This window comes from Lotus japonicus, chromosome 3 (assembly GCF_012489685.1).
Source record: "Lotus japonicus ecotype B-129 chromosome 3, LjGifu_v1.2".
Lineage (NCBI taxonomy): Eukaryota > Viridiplantae > Streptophyta > Magnoliopsida > Fabales > Fabaceae > Lotus > Lotus japonicus.
This window is the reverse complement of record NC_080043.1, coordinates 12,693,349-12,715,300: the sequence shown is the minus strand read 5'-3', so window position 1 is coordinate 12,715,300 and position 21,952 is coordinate 12,693,349. Positions and strand designations below refer to the sequence as shown.

Genomic DNA, 21,952 nt, shown 5'->3' with positions numbered 1-21,952 from the left:
CACTTTCCCAAAGAATGATTTTGACAGAGTTAGGGCAGTGTGTAAGAAGAAAGATCAATGTCCTTTTGTGATGTTGTGTAGCAAGGTTGGTGGAAAGCAGACATTTGCAATCAAGACTCTGATTGCTCCTCATACATGTGGCAGAGTTTTTAACAACAAAAGTGCAACATCCAGCTGGGTTGCAAAGAAGGTGGTTGATAAGATAAGGGGTTCAAGGAAGATGAAGATCAATGATGTGGTTGAGGAGATCAGGATAGGTTTCTCAACTGGAATAACAAGGTACAAAGCATGGAAAGCAAGGAAAATGGCCTTGGAGATGGTTGAGGGAGATGCTAGCAGGCAATACTCCTTGCTTTACAGATTCAGTGCAGAGCTGAGGAGGGTATCCCCAGGTAACACATGTAAGATGCAACTAGAACACCCTACTGGGGCTATTCAACCAAGATTTGGGAGATTCTATATGTGTCTAGAAGGCTGCAAAAGAGGATTTTTACAGGGGTGCAGGCCTTTCATTGGCTTAGATGGGTGTCATTTGAAGACACAATTTGGTGGGATTCTGTTATGTGCTGTTGCAAGAGACCCAAATGACCAATATTTTCCATTGGCATTTGCTGTTGTTGAGTCTGAATGCAAGGACAGCTGGGAGTGGTTCCTTGATTTACTTTTGCATGACATTGGTCCTGATAGAAGGTGGATCTTCATATCTGATCAGCAGAAGGTAAGTCAATAAACTGACCCTTTATTTGCATAAATACAATAATTGTCAATGAATACTTAGCATCTCTATGTTTGCAGGGCCTCATGTCATGTTTGGAAGGATATGAGCACAGATTCTGCTTGAGGCACCTTTATGCCAACTTCAAGAAGAAGTTTGGAGGTGGGGTTGTGATTAGAGATCTCATGATGGGAGCAGCCAAGGCAACATATAGACAATTATGGGAAAAGAAGATGAATGAGCTGAGGGCACAAAATCAAGCAGCATGGGAGTACCTTATTGCCATACCTACAAGGTCCTGGTGTAAGCATGACTTTAGCTTCTACCCTAAGTGTGATGTGCTCCTAAACAATCTGAGTGAGTCCTTCAATGCAACCATCCTTCTGGCAAGGGACAAGCCAATCTTGACTATGATGGATTGGATTCGAACTTACCTAATGGGTAGATTTGCAACTCTGAGGGAAAAGTTTCAGAAATATAGAGGAGAGGTGATGCCCAAACCCATGAAGAGGTTATCAGTGGAGATAGAGAAAAGTGCATACTGGTTTCCTACATGCAGTTCAGAGGATAAGTTTGAGGTTAAGTTCATGGGTACTAATGGTGATAGCTTCATTGTAGACTTGAGGGCACAGTCTTGCACTTGTAATCTGTGGGAGTTGGTAGGAATTCCATGCAGGCATGTTGTTGCATGCATATCATACAATGGTCTAAACCCACAGTCCTTTGTGCATGATTACTACAAAAGAGCGGCTTATGAAGCAACCTATGGTCATGAGATCAGTCCTATTAATGGCCAGACAATGTGGGAACCTACCAATGACCCTGACATACTACCACCACTGTTTAAAAGGAGGCCTGGAAGACCTAAGAAACTGAGAAGAAGGGACCCTTATGAAGATACAGAGCAGACACATCTACACAGAGGAGTTGCAAGGCACAGGTGCAGTAGATGTGGGCAGCATGGACATAATACAAGGAGATGCACACTTCCCCCACCTGTAAATGAAGAAGGAGAAAATTCTCAAGCACAAAATGAAAGTCAGGTCATTAATGAAACTCAAACACAAACTGAAACCCAAGCACAAAATCAAGTTCCCACAGTAAGTATAATTCAATTATAATTGACATATGAACTGAAAATTGAAAATTGCATATTAACTGAAAATTGTATATGCATATGAACTGAAATTGCAGGATGGAGGAACCTCTCAAGCTGGGCCTTCTCAGCCTGGGCCATCTCAGGTTGCTAGACCACCTCAAGTTCGTAGGCGCAGCAGATGTAAGCAAGTTGGACACAATTCAAGGAGATGCAGTCTTCCTGTCATAACTCAAACTGCTACTTCTCAAGCTGTTCATGTAAGTTTATTGTATACTTGACAGATCTAAGGTCATATACAACAAATCATTATTCTAAAACAATTCATGAAATTGCAGGATGGAGCCTCCCAAGCTGTGCAATCTCAGGTTGAAGATGGAGCAAGAACTCAGGTCGAAGGTGTGGCGAATCTGCCAGGATCTGGAGCTGCATCTCAGGTTCATGGTGGGGAAGATCTGGCAGCTGCATCTGCATCTCAAGCTGTATGAGGAGGAATGATTGATGTAATTAGGGCTAATTACTCTCTGTTTTGTTTTGGTAGCACATGGGTGCTCTTTTTGATGTACTTTGCATAGCACATGTGTGCTCATTTTGATATACTTTGGACACCATATGGGTGGGTTTTTCTGATGTAGATGACATTCAATGTGGACCACAAGTTGTGATGTTATGTTTTTTATTGCAAGTGGGATGGACCACTTTTTCCTATTGGGATCAATTTAGTCAATGAGATTCTCTTCTCTAATTGCTGTTAGCATTGATTAAAGGTTATAATATGCTTTATTTAAGTTATTTGTGCTTTCTAGGCCAGTAAAGAAATCAGAAACAATAAAGGGACAAGGGAATACAACAACTTTTTAAAGACAACAACAACCATACTTTTGTCATTACTTTTCAATACCAAAGCTGTTATAGTTGAAATTTTGTCAAGCTTACATAGTGCTATTGCAACCACAACCAACAAAGATGCATCAACCTAACTAGTCACAATTCTACCTACTTGAATTTTCCAGAAGTGAAGAACAACCCTAATCCTACAACCCACAACAGCACAGCAAAGCCAACACTAAAAAAGGCCACATTATTCTTCATGGTTTCACAGTCAAGCTTCCTTTGCAGTTTGTTGTTCTTCTTCTTGCTTTCTTCCAATTTTCTGCTCAATTCATCATGTTTCCTCTTCAAATCCTCCAATTCATGCATTATTTTCAGTAATTCAAGGTCTGGTTGTCTTTCAGCACCTTGCCCTTGGACAAAATCATCCCACAAGAAAAACCCACAATCTTTAGATGTCTGCAAATCAAAAAGAAAATCATCACACCATTGAATTCGAGGTAAAACAGAACCATGAAGGGGTAGAGGAGTATGATTTACCTCGAAATTCCTGCATCTCCAGAACCTCCGACCTGGGTTCTTAGGAGTGTGTGAGGTCAGGTGCAAAATCAATTCTCCACACTCGCAAGTTCCTCCAGGAGGCAATGCGTTCAGAGAAGAAGCACGAGAACCAGTGGCAGAAGTAGAAGAAGTTGTTGGTCTTCTCATCGTGTTGCTCATGTTGCTCGATGGGAGAAGCAGAAGTAGAAAACGGAGAACACGATGGGAGAAGAAGGTGAACACGATGGGAGAAGAAGGGGAACACGAAGGGAGAGCAGAAGAGGAAGAAGGGGAACACGAAGGGAGAGCAGAAGAGGAACATGATGAACCCTAACTCAGATTTGGGGGTTTTATGTGTAGATAGATTTGGGATTTAGGTAAAATTAGTGTTAGATAAATGGTTGATTTAGGGTTAATTGGGACTTTAGGGTTAATTTGGGATTTAGGGTTAATTGTGTTAATTTGGGATTTAGGGTTAATTGTTATTATTTTAAAAAAAAAATATTACACGTCATCTCATTAAATGACGTGGCGTGCCACATAAGGTGCTCGCCGGAGGGATGGTGGCCGGAGGGACGGGTCAATTTAGTTTTCAATAGTCTGAGGACGGTTTTCAGATAATTTTCCGGCGAGGGACGGTTTTCAAATCTCGCCCAAAGTTCAGGGACGGTTATAGTTTTTAACCCTAAATGAAATATGTGAATATGTATGTTTATACAACCATATCTCTTCTAAATACTTTAATATTAACCTTCATTTAATATATCGCATACTACTACAAGGCCCGTTCTGAGTCCCTTGACTAACACTATATTAAATTTTTAAAAAAATTGGTGTATACCTAAACAGTACAAACCATAATCAATTTTTTTTTAAACCGGCATAAAATGTACAAACGGTTAAAAACCATCACAAAAATAGAATATCTAATAGTGGCTTGTACTATTTCAGTGTTTGTGTATGACTGCTGTTAAAATTTTGTTAAGATTTTCTTTCTGTACACTGTTTCACAGGACATAAGCACAGTGAATCTTTATTACAGCAGCACGTGTTCCTGCAGCACGACAACGGAGCATAACATAATAATTAAGCACCTCACAGTCCACTCAGCTAGCACACGGCTCAAAACAAACACAGTGCTTGGTACTTGGTGTAGCCCAAAAACACACACCAATCTTCCTTCTCTTTCACTTTCAAGTTTCAACTTCATTCATTCAAACCTTTCCTCTTTTGTTCCAATCTTCAGCTACCAAGCACCTACAGTAACTGAAGGTAACACCAACAAATCTCTCTCTCTCTTTTGTTTATTTTAATGTTGTTTTAAGTTTCATGTACTTGTAATGAATGATCTTTCAAGCTTATTTAGAACTTAGCAAATTATAGGGTCCATCTATTATTTTTAGTGAAAATTCATGCTTGATCTCATTTTTTGTAATGGGTTTCTTCTGAAAACCGTTCTTCATGTTCAAGTTTGCATGACCCTTTTGTCCTCTTATGCAGAAAATGACCAAACTTTGCAATTTGGGTTGTCTGAATTTGACTTGAGGGTGGGTTATGTTTGAGTGGGAAAAGAGTGGAAGAATTTGTAACAAAGAGAAGAGAAAGAGGAAATTTTGAGCTAGTGAAGGTTGATTTTCTGTGAGATTTGATTGAAAGGGTTTTGTAATGGAAGAAGAACTAGGTCAAAACAATTCAGTTCCTCCTTCAGGCCCCATTGATAAGTCCAAGATTCTGGATATTAAGCCTCTGAGGAGCTTGATACCTGTTTATCCAATGTCTCCTCAAGCTTCACAGTCAGGCCAGTATCCTCCTGGGTTTTCTTCATTTTTCCCTTTTGGTCCTACTGCTCATCCAACTACACCCTCTGGGTTCGCAACGACGCCGGGTGGTGCCATGCCAGCTCCAATTCGAGCATTTAGGAGGCCAATAGGAGCAGAAGACATTCCTCCAACAATGGAGGGGTTGAATGATCTTGACACTTCTGGTAAGAAAAAAAAAGCAGTAGGACGCCGGGGTCGCCCCAGATCATCTGAGAAACAGAATAAGAAAGTTAAAGAAGGGCCAGATGTTTATTCTTCAAGTGATCTAGTTGGTATAACCTCCGAGCAAAGGGGAGATGGTAGCCCTGAAGTGGTTAATCTTGTACTCACGACATTTGATGCGCTTCGAAGACGGCTCTCCCAGCTTGAAGATGCCAAGGAGTTGAGCACTGGTTCAATCAAGCGCCCAGATTTGAAAGCTTGCAAGATTTTGATGACCAGAGGAATCCGAACTAACATGAGGAAGAGAATCGGAACAGCTCCTGGGGTTGAGATTGGGGATATTTTCTTTTTCCGAATGGAATTATGTCTTGTGGGTTTGCATGCTCCCTCCATGGGTGGAATTGATGCCTTGAATTTGGGCGGGGAGTTTGAGGAAGAAACTGTGGCTACAAGTATTGTTTCGTCAGGAGAATACGACGATGAGGCAGAGGACAGTGATGTTATAATTTTTACTGGTCAGGGTGGGAACTTCAACAGTAAAGATAAGGAAGTGACAGATCAGAAACTTCAAAGGGGTAATCTTGCTTTGGAAAGAAGTTCACGACAACTAAATGAAGTGAGAGTCATCCGGGGCATGAGAGATGGTGTGAATCCAAATGCGAAAATCTACATTTATGATGGCCTGTATAAAATCCAAGATTCATGGGTAGAAAGGGCGAAAAGCGGTGGCGGTGTATTTAAGTATAAGTTGGTAAGAGTGCCTGGACAAGCTAGTGCGTTTGCTGTTTGGAAATCGGTTCAGAAGTGGAAGTCCGGAGCCCCTTCGAGGAACGGACTTATTCTTGCCGATCTCTCCTCAGGAGCTGAGAAAATTCCTGTATCACTTGTCAATGATGTTGATAGCACGAAGGCGCCTGGCTATTTCACTTATTTCCATTCTCTTAGGCATCCAAAATCGTTCACCTTGATGCAGCCTTCACATGGGTGCAACTGTACTAAATGTGTCCCTGGTGATTTGAACTGCTCTTGTATTAGGAGAAATGAAGGGGATTTTCCATATACCAGCAACAGCGTTCTGGTGAGTCGGAAACCATTAGTTCATGAATGTGGCCCGACATGTCAGTGTTTTCCTAACTGCAAAAATCGAGTATCTCAAACTGGATTAAAGCACCACATGGAAGTGTTCAAAACAAAGGATAGTGGGTGGGGTCTTCGGTCACTGGATCCTATTCGCGCTGGTAGTTTTATTTGCGAGTACGCAGGAGAAGTCTTGGATAGAACCAGGATAAGTCAGCTTATGAAGGAAGGAGATAGTGATGAGTATGTTTTTGATACGACCCGTGTTTATGATTCATTCAAGTGGAATTATGAACCGAGGTTACTGGACGAAGTGAGCACAAATGACTCTAACGAAGATTATGCTATACCATATCCTCTAATTATAAGTGCCAAGAATGTCGGGAACGTAGCTCGATTCATGAATCATAGTTGCTCTCCAAATGTGTTCTGGCAGCCTGTCATGTATGAAGAAAATAACCAATCCTTCCTCCATATTGCCTTTTTTGCACGCAGACACATCCCCCCAATGATGGAGTTAACATATGATTATGGATCTGCCCGGTCTGATCATGCTGAGGGTAGCAATGCACACAAGGGGAGAAAGAAGTGCTTATGTGGATCATCGAACTGCCGCGGTTCTTTTGGTTAACATTTTGTTCCAGTTTCTCACAGGCCGTCAAGGTAACAAATGCATTCATGGCTAATAAGGTTTCAAGTTCTTGTTCATGTTTCAAAACTCTGCTATTTAGAGGAATGAAATTTAGTAATGTATGAATTCATGGATCATGTTTTATTGTCAATCTTTATTCCTCCCATTTTGTGGAAGGATTGCATAAATTCTCATTTCAACAGCTCATCAAACTCATGAGAAGCAAAACAAAAAAAAAATGCTACTGTTCCCTTTCACACTATTTTCAATTCAACTTTTATAACACTGCTCTTTGGATGTTGGCATGTTAGCCTTTGTTGATCAACTTCAAATCAACTAGGCATCTAAATTTTGTATTGCCCTGATTCCACTTCACATGCCATTGGGTTCATTATGATGGTATTTATACACAATAAATGTTGGTTAATAGTATTACCAATTCATTGCATTTTACTTTGTTCACATGTGCATGTGTGTTTATGTGTTTAACGAAGTTTCTTATTTGTCTTTATCTATAAAAGTTAATTTTGGTTTAAGAACTTATGAAAAGTCTTGGACTTGCATGACTCATAAGCATGGGGGAAAATTTAACAATTCTGATCAAGGTTATAAATTATGGTAACGGTCCTGGTCGAGTCACGGTTGTGTTGCGATCCTTCATATTGCGGAAGATTGTGACTAAACGTGGCTGTTGCTGCCGAAATCAGGGCCACGCTGTAGTTTTGAAAACCTCCAAAACCTTTGTCGCGGCCGATGTGGACCCTGATTTAAAACCATGATTCTGATTGTTATCTTAGAACTTGCATATTTGTTGGCAAAATGATAATGCTTTCATAGTCATTTCCAATCTCAGAAGTGGATGCTTTCATAGTCATTTCCAATGAAGCTAATAGTCATTTCCATCTATCTTGTTTTGATTTAACAGCTAGATGAGGTGAATGATGATGGCGTTCCATATGTAGGGTCAGATCCAATCTCAGAAGTTTTTTGTGGATGTAATTGTAAGCGCTACCAAATAACCTTGTCAAGGGTTGGTGTGTTTGACTATAAATAAATCATCTGTCTCTCTCTGGACCTGACCTTTTTTCTTGCTCCAACTTTATCATAAACTACCACTGATGTTGTATAATATGTGTGAAATTTGTGATGGTAATGGCCATGGTACACTCATTTTGCTACTTATATGGATCCACTTTTCCTTTTGACATGGACTCGCTGTATTTGATGTTTCAAAAAAGGCTCAGAATTGGGATTGTAGAAGCCAATTGGTGAAACCTATGGATTACATTCTATGCTTATTGCATTTTAACATGACATTGTCATGGGATCCTTTTCTTGGGTCCTTTGGCTTCTGCTGCAGCCGTCGTGACTCGAGTTCTTTGAGTGAACTCGGTCCCATTTGTTTGTTAGTTAGTACTTACTAGTTGCAGTGATTAGCAGCTGAAGGGATTTAGGATCTCCATTAGACAAGCTACTCTGATTGGCTTTTAGATTTTCATTTTATATGCAATTCTGGGATGTCTCGCCTAAACAAACATGTCATTAGTGTTTGTCAAACCGTGTGTAAGATAATGCAATTGAACCAAATTTTCACGTTTTTAGCACTTGAACATGTAATTCTTCATTTTGAGTCGGCAAGCAATGGAGAAGGTAACAGAAATCCAGATATAGATTTCTCATAATCTTCAGCTGATGGTAAGTGTCTAAAACTAAGTTCAACGTTCACATTTTTTTTGTTTGTCAAAGAAGTGAATTTCAATATATCACGGCCCAAAACAAGATGGCTCAATGTACAAGTGGTTTTGAGATCTAAGATCTACTACAATCTAGAAGTCAAATAAGATCTAAACTGGATAAAAAATAACACACCAAGGGTTTGCCTTGCCACTCTTCAAGCACACCCGAGGGTTCTCCTACCTTCTCCCACTCTCCTCGGCTGTCGAAAGCACAGATTCATGGTTGTATCCACAAAGATGAGTTCGTCAGGGACTTGGGAGCAATTTGTGGGAAAATGAGAGATAAGTTCAACGTTAACATTAGACGGTTTTAAACCGTTACAAAGTGAAAAGCTTGAAAAAAAACTATAAAGCAAGTTTTGAAAAACTACCACAAATATAGGTGTTGCGAGTGGTTTATACTACGCAGTGGTTCACGAATCAATTTTGAATAAAATACAAGTCACTGCGAGTCAAAACCAGCCCAATTTACCTAAATTGCCCAAAATCAATCATTGTATATTGAGTTGAACTATTATGAACCGTACCTCAAGTATTTCAGGTGGTTGTTAAATAATACACTGAAATCTGAAAAGTACAAAACCCTCAATTCTTATAAAGGTATACGAGTAACACGAAAGTAAATAATTTTGTGACACATGTTCTAAGTGAAATTATTATTACTATTACAGTTAAAAATAAAGTGAATTTATATAGTGATTCACCTATTCATTCTTTGTTTTATACATCGGAAATGTACCAATTCATGAATCTCAATTTTTATGAATGAAAAAAAACTCATTGGTTAGTCTCCTACTATTTAGCTAGACCGTAGGTGAATAATTAGTGTCGCACTTAACCATGAAAATATTTGGCCATTTATTTATGTGCCACTTCCCGCTTAAAAAATACAATCCAAATGAAAAGAGAGGGAAAAACAATGAAAATACCGCCATGGAGGGACACAACAATGGCACACATTGATACGACCACCATGAATGGCGGCACCACCACCACCACCACCACCACCGTAATCAAAAGAGGCGACATAGTATGGGCCATGCTCCACTTCCCTCACACCTGGCTCCCCGCACTCGTCCTCTCCTCCTCCGAACTCGCCGTCACCGTCTCCTTCTTCACCACCACCACCACCATCCCCCACCGCACGCATTTCACCGAATCCGAACTCCTCCCCTTCGAACACGCCTTCCCTTCTCTCGTCTCCCCTCACATAAACCACGCCGCCGGACGCGACACCTTCCGCGCCTCACTTCACTCCGCGCTCAGGTTTTTCGGCCTGAGCGTCGTTTCAGGTTTACAGTGTCGTTGCCAAACGGGTTCGGAACTAACCGGGTCGGGTTATCAGTTTGACCCGAGTGCGGTGCTCGCGTTTGTTCTGGACGCTGCTGTTTCGCCTTGGGTTGAATCCCCTCGTCTCGTTGATGCCGTTAGGGTTGTTGCTCAGATTCATGCTTTTCGTGGCTATTCTTCTATTCAGCAGAAGAGAGTGTGCAGAGAAAAACGAAAACTAGGTAAAAAAAAATTCAATTTTTATTTAACATGATAGTTGAGGGTTTGAGAATTGGGGGTGATAATCTGATAGAATATTGGAGTTTGGCCCCGTTTGGAAGAACTTATTTGAGCTTATCTGATAGCATAAGCGCTTGTGTATGTGTTTGGGAGAGCTTATGCAAACAGCTTATGATCTACCATATGCTGTTTTGAGCTTATTTTCATAAGCTACTCAGGATAGCTTATGAAAAAAAGCTTATGCTTATATATAGCTTATTTTCAATTTACTTCTATAAATTTTTTAAAATAGCTTATATCATAAGCGCTTAATTAAGCTGTTAACAGTAGTATGATTCTCTATTGTTAGTAAAGTTTGAGTGTTTGAGGAGTACTAGGCAGTATGCATTGTGATTTTGATAGGTTGCTGAAAAGGGCAATGATTTTTTTTTCTCCCTAAATTGAATTTTAAGATTGCTAAGGTTTTCTTCAGTTTTCATAATTCTGTATCTGTAAATTTTGGAGAAAATCTGAATTCATTTACATGGTGTGCTTCAAATTGTTCATATAGATGTTGATTTGCAGACCAAAGGCAAAAAGATGCAGTTTGTGGTTGTAAAACTAGGAATCCTATGATCACTTAAGCTGCTCTTTTAGAAAATATTTTTAGAATGTCACCTAGCCTTGTGTGCTTATTTTTCCTATTTTAAGTTTTGAGAGAAAAATAGGAAAAAAATGTCTGAGAGCAGTTATTCTATGGGGGAGTAGGTAAAATGGGGAGTTATGAAAATTTTCTTGCTATTTTGATTGTTGCTGTGAATTGTGATGATCATCTGTAGGTTGAAATGAAAAGTATTCTAATATATGACTTTGTTAAGTTAATGTTTACCATTTTCTTGACATAAATAAGATATCAGTCCCAGAAGGTGAATAGTATCTAGAAGTTTCAAACTTCTATTTAAATCCTTATGTTAACTGTCCCAGTGTTGCTGTTCTAGTGGAAAAAAAGGCTTGTTATTGTTATTGTAGTTGTTGTTGAGTACACAAATTCCAATGTACTGAACTACATAAATTTTATCAGCAGGTGATAATATGAAGCAGCATCAATGTTCATCCTTGGGTGAGAAAACGCGCTCAGTTACTCAAGAATCTGTTAGTTTGGAACCCAAGGAAAAATGTCAGATCATATCCAAACAGGGGGAGAAAAACATGGCCATTGGTGCTATGAAAAGGTTGAACTCAACAGTTTCTGTTTTGGAAGAAAATTCTGAACACTTGTTTCAGAATAAACTTCTGATTATTCCAGAGGCTCCAACTATCAATGAGAAGGCTGAACTCATTATGCACTCTCCTTCTTTAGGTCCATTCTACCTGGTGGGAGAATTCCTAAAATCTGCAAGACAGAGTCCTCTTACATTTAAAAATAAACCAGACCAGGGAATCGTTGATATCAGCTTTGGAAACTGTTCCCCGATGAGTAAAATTCGCTTCTCTGTTTCTTCCAATTTTATGACTCATTTGAGCAACTACATTAGTAACAGAGAGGACAATGCACCTGGGCTTTGCTGCAGATTTTCTGATATAGAAACCGTTATGTACCTTAACAGGAAAAGAAGGCGACTGGATAAACCTACTTTATGCCATGTTTTTCCTCATCAAATTGGCATGGTTCAAGAAAGTGAAGGAAATGCATATAACTCAAAGTACACCAAACCTAGGATCTCTGACATCAAGATGCTTGAACCAGAAGAAAGTATTCAGAAAGATACTCAGGCTTGCTTACGCTTTTGTGAAACTAACATGAATATCACTGATGAGGTTCATAATTTGACTTTACAGCAGTCTCTTACTTGTGAATCATCATCTAACTTGCAGCTTGGCTTACACCCTCATACCTGTAAGGTTGGTCCTGGTGCAGCAAAAGTTAAGTATATATTCGGATTTAACTCTTCTGATTTCCGGAAGAGGCTGCAAAAAAGTTGCTTTGGTGATATCACACCTCTTAAGTCCCAATTGTCTGCAAGAGAAAAATTAACTTCTGGGGATTTTCTGGTGAAGAGAAAAGATAGCTACCCAGACTACGCTCCTTGTTCAGTATTCAATTCGAAAGCTGGACATCAATCAAAAACCAATGTCCCATTTTGTTCTACATCATTGCACATGAAGTTCCCCAAGAATTTCAACCTACCAACGAAGGAACTACTGATAAGAAAGTTTAGTATTTTTGGCTCAGTAGATTATTTAAAAACCAGAGTCTCTTACTACACTGGTTCAGCTCAGGTTGCTTTTTTCCAGCAAGGTGATGCAGTTGCTGCATATCGATATGCCAAAAAGAAGGTCTTGTTTAGTGATGCTAATGTCCGGTTTTGGCTTGATCCTTTTGACCACAAAAGAATAGGATTCGAGCGTTTTTCTCTCATGCCCCCATCATCAAGCAAACCAACAGGACCACCACTGAAATCATGTCTGAAAAAATCTAATTCCTTGAGGCAGGAAAACAAAAAGAAAAATCAAAGGGTAAGATTTACAATAGAAACTTGACACAGATTTACTGTATGAAGGATGTTGTACCCTAGTTATGAAGGGGTTTTGTGCTTATCTTTGTTCCATTTTATCGCCGTGGACAACCAAAGTTAGAAGCTTCTTCTAATATGCAAGTACTGAAAAACTAGAATGACAGGTCCCAAAATGTACCAAATTGTGCCGCTACTTATGTAGGTTGACGCAACTCTAACTTGTTTTGCATAAACTTATCTAATAGCACGTGTTTGGATTAGTTTTTGTTTTCTCAAAACCAGTTTTGACATCTAGAAACTACTCACATACGTTTCTATCTTCATCATAGTTGATTTTGACAGTTGAATTAATTATATAATTATTTCCAAACATACACTAAAACTTACTGGTTTGTTCAAAGAAAATTTTGCTATTTACTTATTTCATTTCACCAGAAAATCTAGTTATTGAATCTATTACATTTCATTAACTTTAATCTTTTGCTTTACCACATAAATAAATCGTCCACAACTCTCATCTTAAACTATATTGATATTATAATACATAAAATGAAATTACATCTTCCAAACTCAATCAATCTATCTATCTCCAAACACAAACACGATTTCTTCTGTATATATGCATCTATACAGAAAGCTCAATAATAAATTCTAAACTTGCAGATGCAAATTCCTAGCACCTAATCGTCCAAATTCCAAACACATTTCAATCTGTCACCTACAATTGGCCTGAGGGTAAAAGGGTTGACCAAAGACCAACGTTACTCTGAGTTTCGAAGAACTCGCATATTTTTAGTAGGTTGCACATTTCACTTTACTTTTATTCATGGCAGCTAAGCCCTCCAAGTTGCAATAACCTCACCACGATGCACCCAATTAACCTTGTGATGCTTTACATCCTATGCAAAATTTATTAAATGTTAGTGCAATTGCTCTGAAGGTGAATCCTTCTTTACTGTTAGGAATGGTTTCAACGTCAACAAGACTCCAAGTACTTCAATGACATTAAGGACAAAGAAGACCAGATGGGGGCCTGCAGTTGAATGTCCAAAGTGAGTTTCCAGTAATGTAGGTAGCAAAAGAAAAACCACGGCTGAAATCCTAGAACTAGAGCTAATACATGCCACTCAAGTAGAGGTTTTTTTTTTTTGCTGCTTCAGTTCAAGATAAAAACTCTTCTTGCTTAAAGAAAGATAAGCTCAGCTGTGTAAGGTTCTTTCCTATTAACTAACACACTGAGTGGGCAAAACATTACTTAGATTGAGGGTTTCAAACTTCAGCACATGAAATAGAAACTGGCTCAAACAAATTAGTTGAGCATCATACCTGGGAGGATAGAAGCATTCATTCGCTTTTGTGACCAAGTTAATCTGCATTGTGAGAGTAAAATGAGAAAACTGAATGGATATAATTTTCAATATGGCATTGTAGGCAGAAAGTATTTATTTGTGATGATTCATGCTAATATTCCATGTTTTATTATACCACAAGTCTAATAAAAGTTTGAACTTTGGAAAGCTTCAACCGATAAAAGACAGGGCCACATTATGAAAGAACTTAGCATGAACTTTCAGACACAAATCAATTATGAATAATGTATATATCATAATAGAGAACATGTACAATACACATGTTCTAAGTCAAATAGAAGCTAAAGTAATCAGAGGGATACTCACATTGCACCACCTCCAGCTGGGCCAATTACCTTGCATGCTGACATAGCAGTCATGCAAATGCCATTAGCTACCCCCCTTTGATGTTGTTCCTGTTTTCCAAATCAACATGTCATAAATGTTGCAATTCCATTAAAAAACCTCAACTTCTGGAAAGAAACTAAAGCTAAAGAAAGGATTGATAAATTACCACTGCTCTATTTTGCAGAATGAATAAGCCAGTAGAAATTATCTCCTAAATCCAGCACAGAAGAATACAATTAGGCAAGTTTAATGCAGATAAAACAAAAGGTTTAATTGATCTCCCTAGTTTTGGTTAAATCAATTGATAGCATGTTTGGATCAACTTTTCTTTCACGGTTTCACGATAATCAATTCTGAAACCTAGAAGCTACTCACACAAGCTTCTCCCCAGAATTGATTCAGACTTTAGAATCAATTGTAGAAGGTTTTGCAAACATGCACTTAATTCTTTTACACTTTGAATAGAAAGAGATTCACTTACAATGAATAGATTTTTTAGAATGGCAGCAGTATATAACGCTATGTACAGTGTGAAGCCTGACAACATGGTCATGAAGGGGAAGCTTTGCATGATGGGTATAGATAACACCTAAATAGGGTGTCAAATATGAAATATCAGGACATGTTTTAAAATAAACAAATAACTAAATGCTGAATGATCACAGTAATTGCCACAAAAGATGAAAGCTGACCCCTGAGATCCGAGAAAGCACAATAGGTCCACAAACTTTTTGCACTGGCTGGTATAAGCCAAGCTGGAATATTATAATAGCCATACCTGACCAGTTGAAAAGTCATTAATTATGCAGCATATATGGTGAGTGATGCACATTGCACTAACAATAGAATTATTATGTACAAATGCTATGAAAATCTGTGGGAATAACTTTATTATAGTTAAGTTACCATATGGCACCATGTCAATGCATAGAGTTTTATGTGCAAGTGCTATCCTTGGACATATAAAATTGTAAAGGAAACACTACTACAAACATTGTCTAGAGATTCATAAATGTCAAAGAAGTACCTGATACTGCAAGAACATTACCAACATCATCAGTGTCAAAGTTCAAACCACCCAACCTCCGAGGACTCACAGCCCATAATGAGAAAACCTTGAAAAGCAAAGTATAAACAAGGGGGTTTAATTATAACAATTTTAGATGAATATCAGTAAGTAATAAACTTTTTCAAGTAGAAGTAATACCTCTGAGAAAGCAATGTCATGTATTGCGAAAATGCAGTAAACAATGATAGATGACATTAAGGGCCAATTTCTAAGGATGCTTTCATCTTTCTGTTTCTCTTTGTTTTTGTCAGCCCCACAGCTTCCACTTTCTAAAGCTTGAATGTTGTCATTGGACACTTTGTGGTTATGAAGTGTCTCCTACAAAGATGCAGATGTTTGGAAATAATTCCTTTGATAGCAGAAACAAAAGAAAATAAATAAGTGCATGTTTGGAAATCATTTTACAATTGATTCAAAACAAAAAATAATTCTGGGGATCAACTTCTGTTAGTAGCTTCTGAGTGTTTGAATTGATTTTCAAACATGATATTAACAAATAAAGAAATGGAAAGGAAAAGCAGTGTTAAGCTAAAAACTAGATAAAGGTGGTGCAACATCATGAAATATCACCACATTAACTTCAGATTAGAAGTCAAGAAAAAATAAAGAGGAAAAAATTTGTAGTCAATGTATAGATATAAGATACATACTGGAAGACAAACACAGGCTATTATTAGTACTGCAAGTGCTATAGCTGATACTACGAAGCAGGGCAATGAGTAAGGAAACCTGTAAGGAGTGTTTTGATAAATGGAACTTAGTACAGAATCAAAGAAAACAGAAGAAAAGACAATATTGAATTAGTAATTTTTTTTTTGTAAAATCAGCAAATAAACATGAGAATGTACTTACTTGTCCCAAAAGGAACCCTTTGCAAATATATTTGGATATTTCTGCACTGGCTGTTCTACAAAATTTACCAAAAGGATTAGAGAAACAAGTGACGTTTTGTTTCAAATGTGGCAAAAGGGTATCTGAAGTTGTCATTTTTTACTCCCAGAAGTGTTTCTAAAGTATTTCATTCCAGAAGGAAGAATTGAAAGAAAAAAAAAACATTACCTGAGCCAAATAACCTCCCAATGCTGGTCCAAAGACTAAACCTACTCCCCAAGCAGCACAAACCTGAAATCAAATCACACTTTGATTGTTTGAATTATTTTGATAGAGATTATTTTCTGTGAAATGATAGAGCAAGGTTAGCGATTCTTACGGTTGAGAGTCCTAGAGCTTGGTATTCTTCTCTAAAAATTTCAGAAGAATAAGCCTGTTAATAGAGTGGGTTATGACAAATACAAATCAACTGAAATCCAAATAAACAAATTCAAACTTTAAATTTTGCCAACTGTTGAGGGACGAAACATTTGGAGATGATGATCCTCTCATCTCGAAACTTCACACATGTTAAAATTTCGTGTTTATTTCTCGCTTCATATCTATTAAATTGGTGAGATACGCTGAATATTTATGAAGAAAGAAATAGGCAAAAAGTTTACTGTCATGTGATGTGAGAGGATTATAATCCAACATTTGGTATGGAGTGTTGATGCGTACCTTCATTGGTCCAAGCAAACCATTTAAACCTCCAAGGGTGAATCTCGTAATAACAGCCATCCAAAAGCTTGTGCTTAGGCCAAATAGTGTGTTGAAGATGACACTGAAATTAAATAAGCATCACTGTTGTTATGACAGAACTATAGTATAACTTGAAAGAAAGATCCCACCCAGGTAGCATGTCGATCAAAATCTTTTGTCCCTAAATAGTGTCTCCGTTCCTGTCCCACCAGTGAAATCTTGTCATACCAATTAAAAAAGACATGAGTAGGACAATTACACTTATGTGATCGTTTTTAATTCACATATCAAAAGGTTATTGGTAGGACAGAGAACGAGACACACAATTTGGGGACATATGATTCAATCTGGTGGCACATATACTTACACAGAGAAGATCCCTATAATCACAACAGGTTTTCTACCATAGCGATCAGCTACCATTCCCCACAGTATAGAAGTCAAAGCTCTACCAAGCATGAATGCAGATCCTACAAATTTAATGAAGTCATTTGGAGATCAGAAATAAATAACTTATGATGGTATATAAGACATCAAAGGAAGGAAGTACTAATACTAATCTTACCCACATAACCAGCATAGGCACTGATATCTTCCTCTCTTTCAGCAATATTGAAATCCTTTACCTGACATGTGCATCTTAAAATGTTGCATCACTGAGCATGTATAGTATGTACAGCAGTGATTAAGGTCAAACATTTACCATGGTTTCATTTCTAGAGTATTTCATAACTAGTCATAAAGGAAGAGGGGAAAGCTAGCAATAAACCAACTAAGAATTGTCATTGACATATCCTGAAGTCTGCAATTATCTATTAATGCAGGGAAAATAGTGAATGGAACTTTATATATTTAAGAGAACTTTTTGATTAATGCTTCTGAAGATTTGATGTTAGCTAGAGAGAAGTTAGTGTCAGTTCATGCGATGAGTAAACAGTTATATTTGCAAGCTTTAATTGAAATTGATGTGGTCTCATAAAAGGAAAAAAATAAATCATCTGTATTTTCCAAGAAAATGTTACCAATTGTTTTCTAGAATTAAAACATCCTATTAGAATGTGGCTTGAAGAGGGCGAGCCTCGGCACGACGGTAATGTTGTTGCCATGTAAGTTTGCAGGCGCAGATTCGAGTTGTGAAATCTGCTGCTGATTGCAAAAAAGCAATGTAAGATTGCCTATTAGATCGATAAAGTAGCCCCTCTCTAGACCTCATGCATTACACGAGTTTATAGCACTAAGTTTGCTTTATTTTTTATTAGTGGCTCAACACATCCTCCACCCCCAATATTATGTTGGTCAAGGATACTCCAAAAAAACACAGGAACAGTTAGTAGTATTAATAGTAGCTGAATAAAGTACATTTTCTTCCTGCACAAACTTTTTGGTTCCGTCCAACTCATGAAGGAAAATTAAATCAAGTGTCGATCCAAGTGTCTCCGAAGGGTAACTCAAGTGGTAAGAGTTAGGGATATAAAGGTTGGGTGGGATGAAGGGTGAAGGGTCCAAGGTTCAAACCCTGAGGAGGACTAATTTACTACCATTACAAACAACTAACATTTGCCTATAAAAAAAATGTTCGATCCAAGTACAGAAGACTAGCAAGATGGAACCATTTTTTTTTTTCAAAAATATGATACAATGTAATTTTTAAATAATAAATTTATTTCTTTTCAAGATCAAAATAATAAGCCATTAAGAAAATATCAGATTGAACAAAAAAAAAGTTAGTGGAATCTGCAATACATTTATTTTTTCAGTTCAATTCCATCCCTAAGTAATTGCTGGCCACGTTGGAACATTAAAATTTTGGTCCATCATGGACCAAGGGGTATTTTGATCTAGATTCTAGATAACTATTCTCTCCCTTCCCTCCCTCTCTCAGACAATCCAATACACTTAAATTCAAGCCCCGAGGGTTAGCACAAGTGGTAAGAGCTAGGGGATATAAGGGTTGGGAAGGGGAAGGTTCAGGGTTCGAATCCTGAAAGGGAAATTTGAAGGAATTTTCTAACTTATTAACAACTAACCACTAACATTTGCCTACAAAAAATAAATGCAGCAACCTACCGTGTGAATGGAGGAGGTTCCACCAGATGTCCTTTCTTTAGTAAACTCTGATATATTTACTTTAATGTTTTATTCTTAATGAATTACTCGTGTTCTTTTAAAAAAATATTTTTATTTCTCCATTTATAAACTTTAAATAACTTGTAGAAAGAAAGATAAAGACAATATTCAGCCTTAAAGTGATAAGTGTTACATACATTTTTCGATGAACATACAACAAATACTAGTAGTGGCAGCTTTCTACCGCCGCAACACTTAACAACAGTTAAAAACCGCCGTTGATGTGTGTCTATTAATAACATTATCCAAAATTAAAATCCACCACCATTCTATTTTCTTAGAATCTGCTAGACATAATTTTTCAATGGTAAGAGAGAACTTCAAAGTAGGATCACTTATATAAGAAAAATGTAAACTCATATTAACAACTCAGTATAATCAAGTCTAAAATACATCTGGGTTTTAGAGTGTTAGAAGCTGATCCAAAATGCTAGGAGAGGAAAAGTAGCAAAGTATTGTATGTAATTAGTTGAAAATTCAATTGACTATTGAAATTTGAAACAGAATTAAGTTATGATCACCCCTCTTAAATAAGTGTAAAAGGTGGAGAGAAGAGAGAGATAGGAAGAGAAAAAAAAAGTAAGAGATGTGATGCATATGATTAAAAGATAGGCTTAATTCCAGTTTGGGTCCTTGATGTTTCAGAAATGTGTGATTTGCGTCCCCCATGTTAAAAACGTGCGGTCAAGCTCCATGGCGTTTCTAAAACGTGCGATCGAAGCCCTTCCGTACATATCTATTTGGTTCCGTCTGTTGACCAAACGGAGCTGCGTCCACGTGTAATAAAACGAGCGAATTCACTCCCTGATCTTTCATCTTTGTGCAATTTGCCTCCCTAATGTTTAAAAACAGAATTTCAAAAAATAAATCTTTAACAGATTGTAACAAAAAAAGATCATTAATTTGTTTCAGAAAAAAAAACATATCATTAATCTTGAATGAAAACAAATCAGTCATTATCAAAGTAACATAACCTGAAACAGATTCAAATCAACAACAATTCAAGAAAAAAAAATGAATCTTCAATTCATGTTCGTTAACAAAACAACACCTTTATCAAGAATAGTAATAACAATTTTCTCCCTATTTCATCACCCACTTTCAAACACACACATTACTCTCCATCTTTCATGAAAAAACAAATTCAGCACAAACAAAAAACACATAAATAATGTAAGAAACTATAAATCAGGAAGATGGGAGGAGGTAAAACCCCATTAAATTTAGAGAGGGTTAAGCCATTTTCATCTCATCGGATTTAGCCACCCATTCATCTTTCAAAATCATCGTTGCCCTCTCTGGCTGAAATTCGTGGCCATTGCAATACCTCAGAGCCACATCCAGATCTGCAGCAAGCCATCAGTTACTACCTAGAAAACCCAGAAATCATCAAAGCAACGAAACCCATAAAGGAGAGTGGAACTAAGGGATTTGCAGGAGGTGATAGCGTTCCTTGTGAGCATACTGAGAGTGGCGTTCTACATGTTTAAGGATGATGTCCTCACTGAAGTTGTGAGAGTTGAGATTTAGGGATTTGAACAGAAAAAATTGATGTCGATTTTGTAGATGTGGGTTTTGTAATGGAGAATAGCAGGTTCAGATCTAAAGGAGAAGAAGAAGATAGTGAGTTCAGAAGGAAGAGGTGGTGGTTTGGGGTTGGTTGTATATGGTAGACCTTGGTGGTGATGGCTATGGTGAAGAGAGTGAGATTACAGGTGAAAAAGATGAACTGATTTGGATTTTTTATAATTTATATTTAGTTATATTCTGATATTATTTAGTGTTTTAATTAAATTGTTTTATTTTAAATTTTATTGAAACATGAGGGAGTAAATTCGCTCATTTTAAACATTAGGGAGGCAAATTGCACAAAGATGAAAGATCAGGGAGTAAATTCGCTCGTTTTATTACACGTGGACGCATCTCCATTTGGTCAACAGACGGAACCAAACGGATATGGACGGAAGGGCTTCGATCGCACATTTTAGAAACGTCAGGGAGCTTGACCGCACATTTTAAACACGGGGGATGCAAATCGCACATTTCTGAAACATCAGGGACCCAAGCTGGAATTAAGCCTAAAAGATAAGAGAAACATGAATAGAAAGTGAATGTGGAAATGAAGTAAGAGTGTGAATGACTCATAAATTGAAATATGATTAATTTTTTTAATAATGCTATCTTCACACTCGTATATCTCAAACTACACTGAAAATACCGAGAAATAAAATATATGACGTGCGATGCCATAAGAAAAGTAGAGAGATAGAAAAGAAAGTAGGCAAAAATGAGATGAAATGGTAACAAAACTCACCATGAAATAAAGGTAGGGAAAGAGAGATGCTATGGGCAGTGCTACACACACAAAACAAACAGCCATTAGAGAAGGACAAATAGAAAGCAGAATCAACAAGCTAAGTAATTTCTAGACATGAAGGGCAATAAATCAGAGTTGAATCAATGCTTACAGCTGCATAACACCACGACCCATATATTAAAAATGTTTCGAAATGTCACATCTTTCTTGAGCTCTTTGGCTTGATCCACCTTGCATCCAGGGCAATCCTCATGATAAATTTTACTCAACAATGGCTCTCCAATATTCTTCTCCTCTTCCATAATAATAATGCCTCTAACACAACACAATTCCCATACAACAAGTGCCCCTTCTCCTTCAAATTAAATCTCTCTCTATATTCAACAAACTTCCAACAAAAACACCAAGAAAAACCAATCAGAAAAACATGCGTCTCAAAGACAATGATGCTTTCTTAGAAGGGCAAGAGGGATACAAGCATGCATGTGCTTAAGAAAACATCCAAATAGCAATTTATAGAAACAGAGTACTCTGTACTGACTCATGGCATCGCTATTC

At 37.6% G+C, this 21,952-nt stretch overlaps 4 protein-coding genes across 8 annotated transcripts; 2 read left to right on the top strand and 2 right to left on the bottom strand.

Moving 5' to 3' along the window:
* Positions 1–2,807: 2,807 nt before the first annotated feature.
* LOC130743623 (uncharacterized protein At4g04775-like) lies at positions 2,808–3,350 on the bottom strand. Its single transcript, XM_057595860.1, has 2 exons — positions 3,183–3,350; positions 2,808–3,101 (listed from the first exon to the last, which is right to left on the bottom strand). Exons 1-2 carry the CDS (start codon positions 3,348–3,350, stop codon positions 2,808–2,810), a joined length of 462 nt encoding a protein of 153 aa, XP_057451843.1.
* A 936-nt stretch (positions 3,351–4,286) lies between these two features.
* On the top strand, positions 4,287–8,132 carry LOC130743407 (histone-lysine N-methyltransferase, H3 lysine-9 specific SUVH1-like). Its single transcript, XM_057595638.1, has 3 exons — positions 4,287–4,454; positions 4,683–6,904; positions 7,798–8,132. Exon 2 carries the CDS (start codon positions 4,848–4,850, stop codon positions 6,870–6,872), a length of 2,025 nt encoding a protein of 674 aa, XP_057451621.1. The 5' UTR covers positions 4,287–4,454; positions 4,683–4,847; the 3' UTR covers positions 6,873–6,904; positions 7,798–8,132.
* A 1,369-nt stretch (positions 8,133–9,501) lies between these two features.
* Positions 9,502–12,770, top strand: LOC130743406 (uncharacterized). Of its 2 annotated transcripts, none has more exons than XM_057595637.1 (2): positions 9,502–10,119; positions 11,181–12,770. In XM_057595637.1, the coding sequence occupies exons 1-2, from the start codon at positions 9,507–9,509 to the stop codon at positions 12,635–12,637; spliced, it is 2,070 nt and encodes a 689-aa protein (XP_057451620.1). In that variant the 5' UTR covers positions 9,502–9,506; the 3' UTR covers positions 12,638–12,770. The 2 variants fall into 2 exon arrangements, with proteins under 2 accessions (XP_057451620.1, XP_057451619.1); XM_057595636.1 differs by having other exon boundaries at positions 11,178–12,770.
* A 217-nt stretch (positions 12,771–12,987) lies between these two features.
* Positions 12,988–21,880, bottom strand: LOC130743410 (protein ZINC INDUCED FACILITATOR-LIKE 1-like). Of its 4 annotated transcripts, none has more exons than XM_057595642.1 (17): positions 21,546–21,880; positions 21,392–21,432; positions 17,516–17,576; positions 17,318–17,420; positions 16,930–17,032; positions 16,589–16,619; positions 16,438–16,500; positions 16,231–16,285; positions 16,029–16,107; positions 15,517–15,696; positions 15,337–15,424; positions 15,002–15,087; positions 14,791–14,898; positions 14,476–14,520; positions 14,289–14,377; positions 13,939–13,982; positions 12,988–13,645 (listed from the first exon to the last, which is right to left on the bottom strand). In XM_057595642.1, the coding sequence occupies exons 1-17, from the start codon at positions 21,694–21,696 to the stop codon at positions 13,533–13,535; spliced, it is 1,440 nt and encodes a 479-aa protein (XP_057451625.1). In that variant the 5' UTR covers positions 21,697–21,880; the 3' UTR covers positions 12,988–13,532. The 4 variants fall into 4 exon arrangements, with proteins under 4 accessions (XP_057451625.1, XP_057451624.1, XP_057451627.1 ...); XM_057595641.1 differs by having other exon boundaries at positions 12,993–13,645; positions 16,231–16,280; positions 16,589–16,642; positions 21,546–21,879; XM_057595644.1 differs by lacking the exons at positions 21,392–21,432; positions 21,546–21,880 and adding an exon at positions 17,973–18,606 and having other exon boundaries at positions 12,995–13,645; positions 16,231–16,280; positions 16,589–16,642.
* Positions 21,881–21,952: the final 72 nt, after the last annotated feature.

Coding starts and splice junctions, on each gene's coding strand:
- LOC130743406 (XM_057595636.1), top strand. CDS start 9,507: ATGAAAAGAGAGGGAAAAACAATGAAAATACCGCCATGGAGGGACACA. Junction 10,120..11,177: donor CAGAGAAAAACGAAAACTAG/GTAAAAAAAAAT, acceptor AAATTTTATCAG/CAGGTGATAATATGAAGCAG.
- LOC130743410 (XM_057595641.1), bottom strand. CDS start 21,696: ATGGAAGAGGAGAAGAATATTGGAGAGCCATTGTTGAGTAAAATTTAT. Junction 15,088..15,336: donor TAATGTTCTTGCAGTATCAG/GTACTTCTTTGA, acceptor TCAACTGGTCAG/GTATGGCTATTATAATATTC. Junction 14,378..14,475: donor TTCTGCAAAATAGAGCAGTG/GTAATTTATCAA, acceptor TTTGGAAAACAG/GAACAACATCAAAGGGGGGT.
- LOC130743407 (XM_057595638.1), top strand. CDS start 4,848: ATGGAAGAAGAACTAGGTCAAAACAATTCAGTTCCTCCTTCAGGCCCC.
- LOC130743623 (XM_057595860.1), bottom strand. CDS start 3,350: ATGAGAAGACCAACAACTTCTTCTACTTCTGCCACTGGTTCTCGTGCT. Junction 3,102..3,182: donor GGAGATGCAGGAATTTCGAG/GTAAATCATACT, acceptor TTTGATTTGCAG/ACATCTAAAGATTGTGGGTT.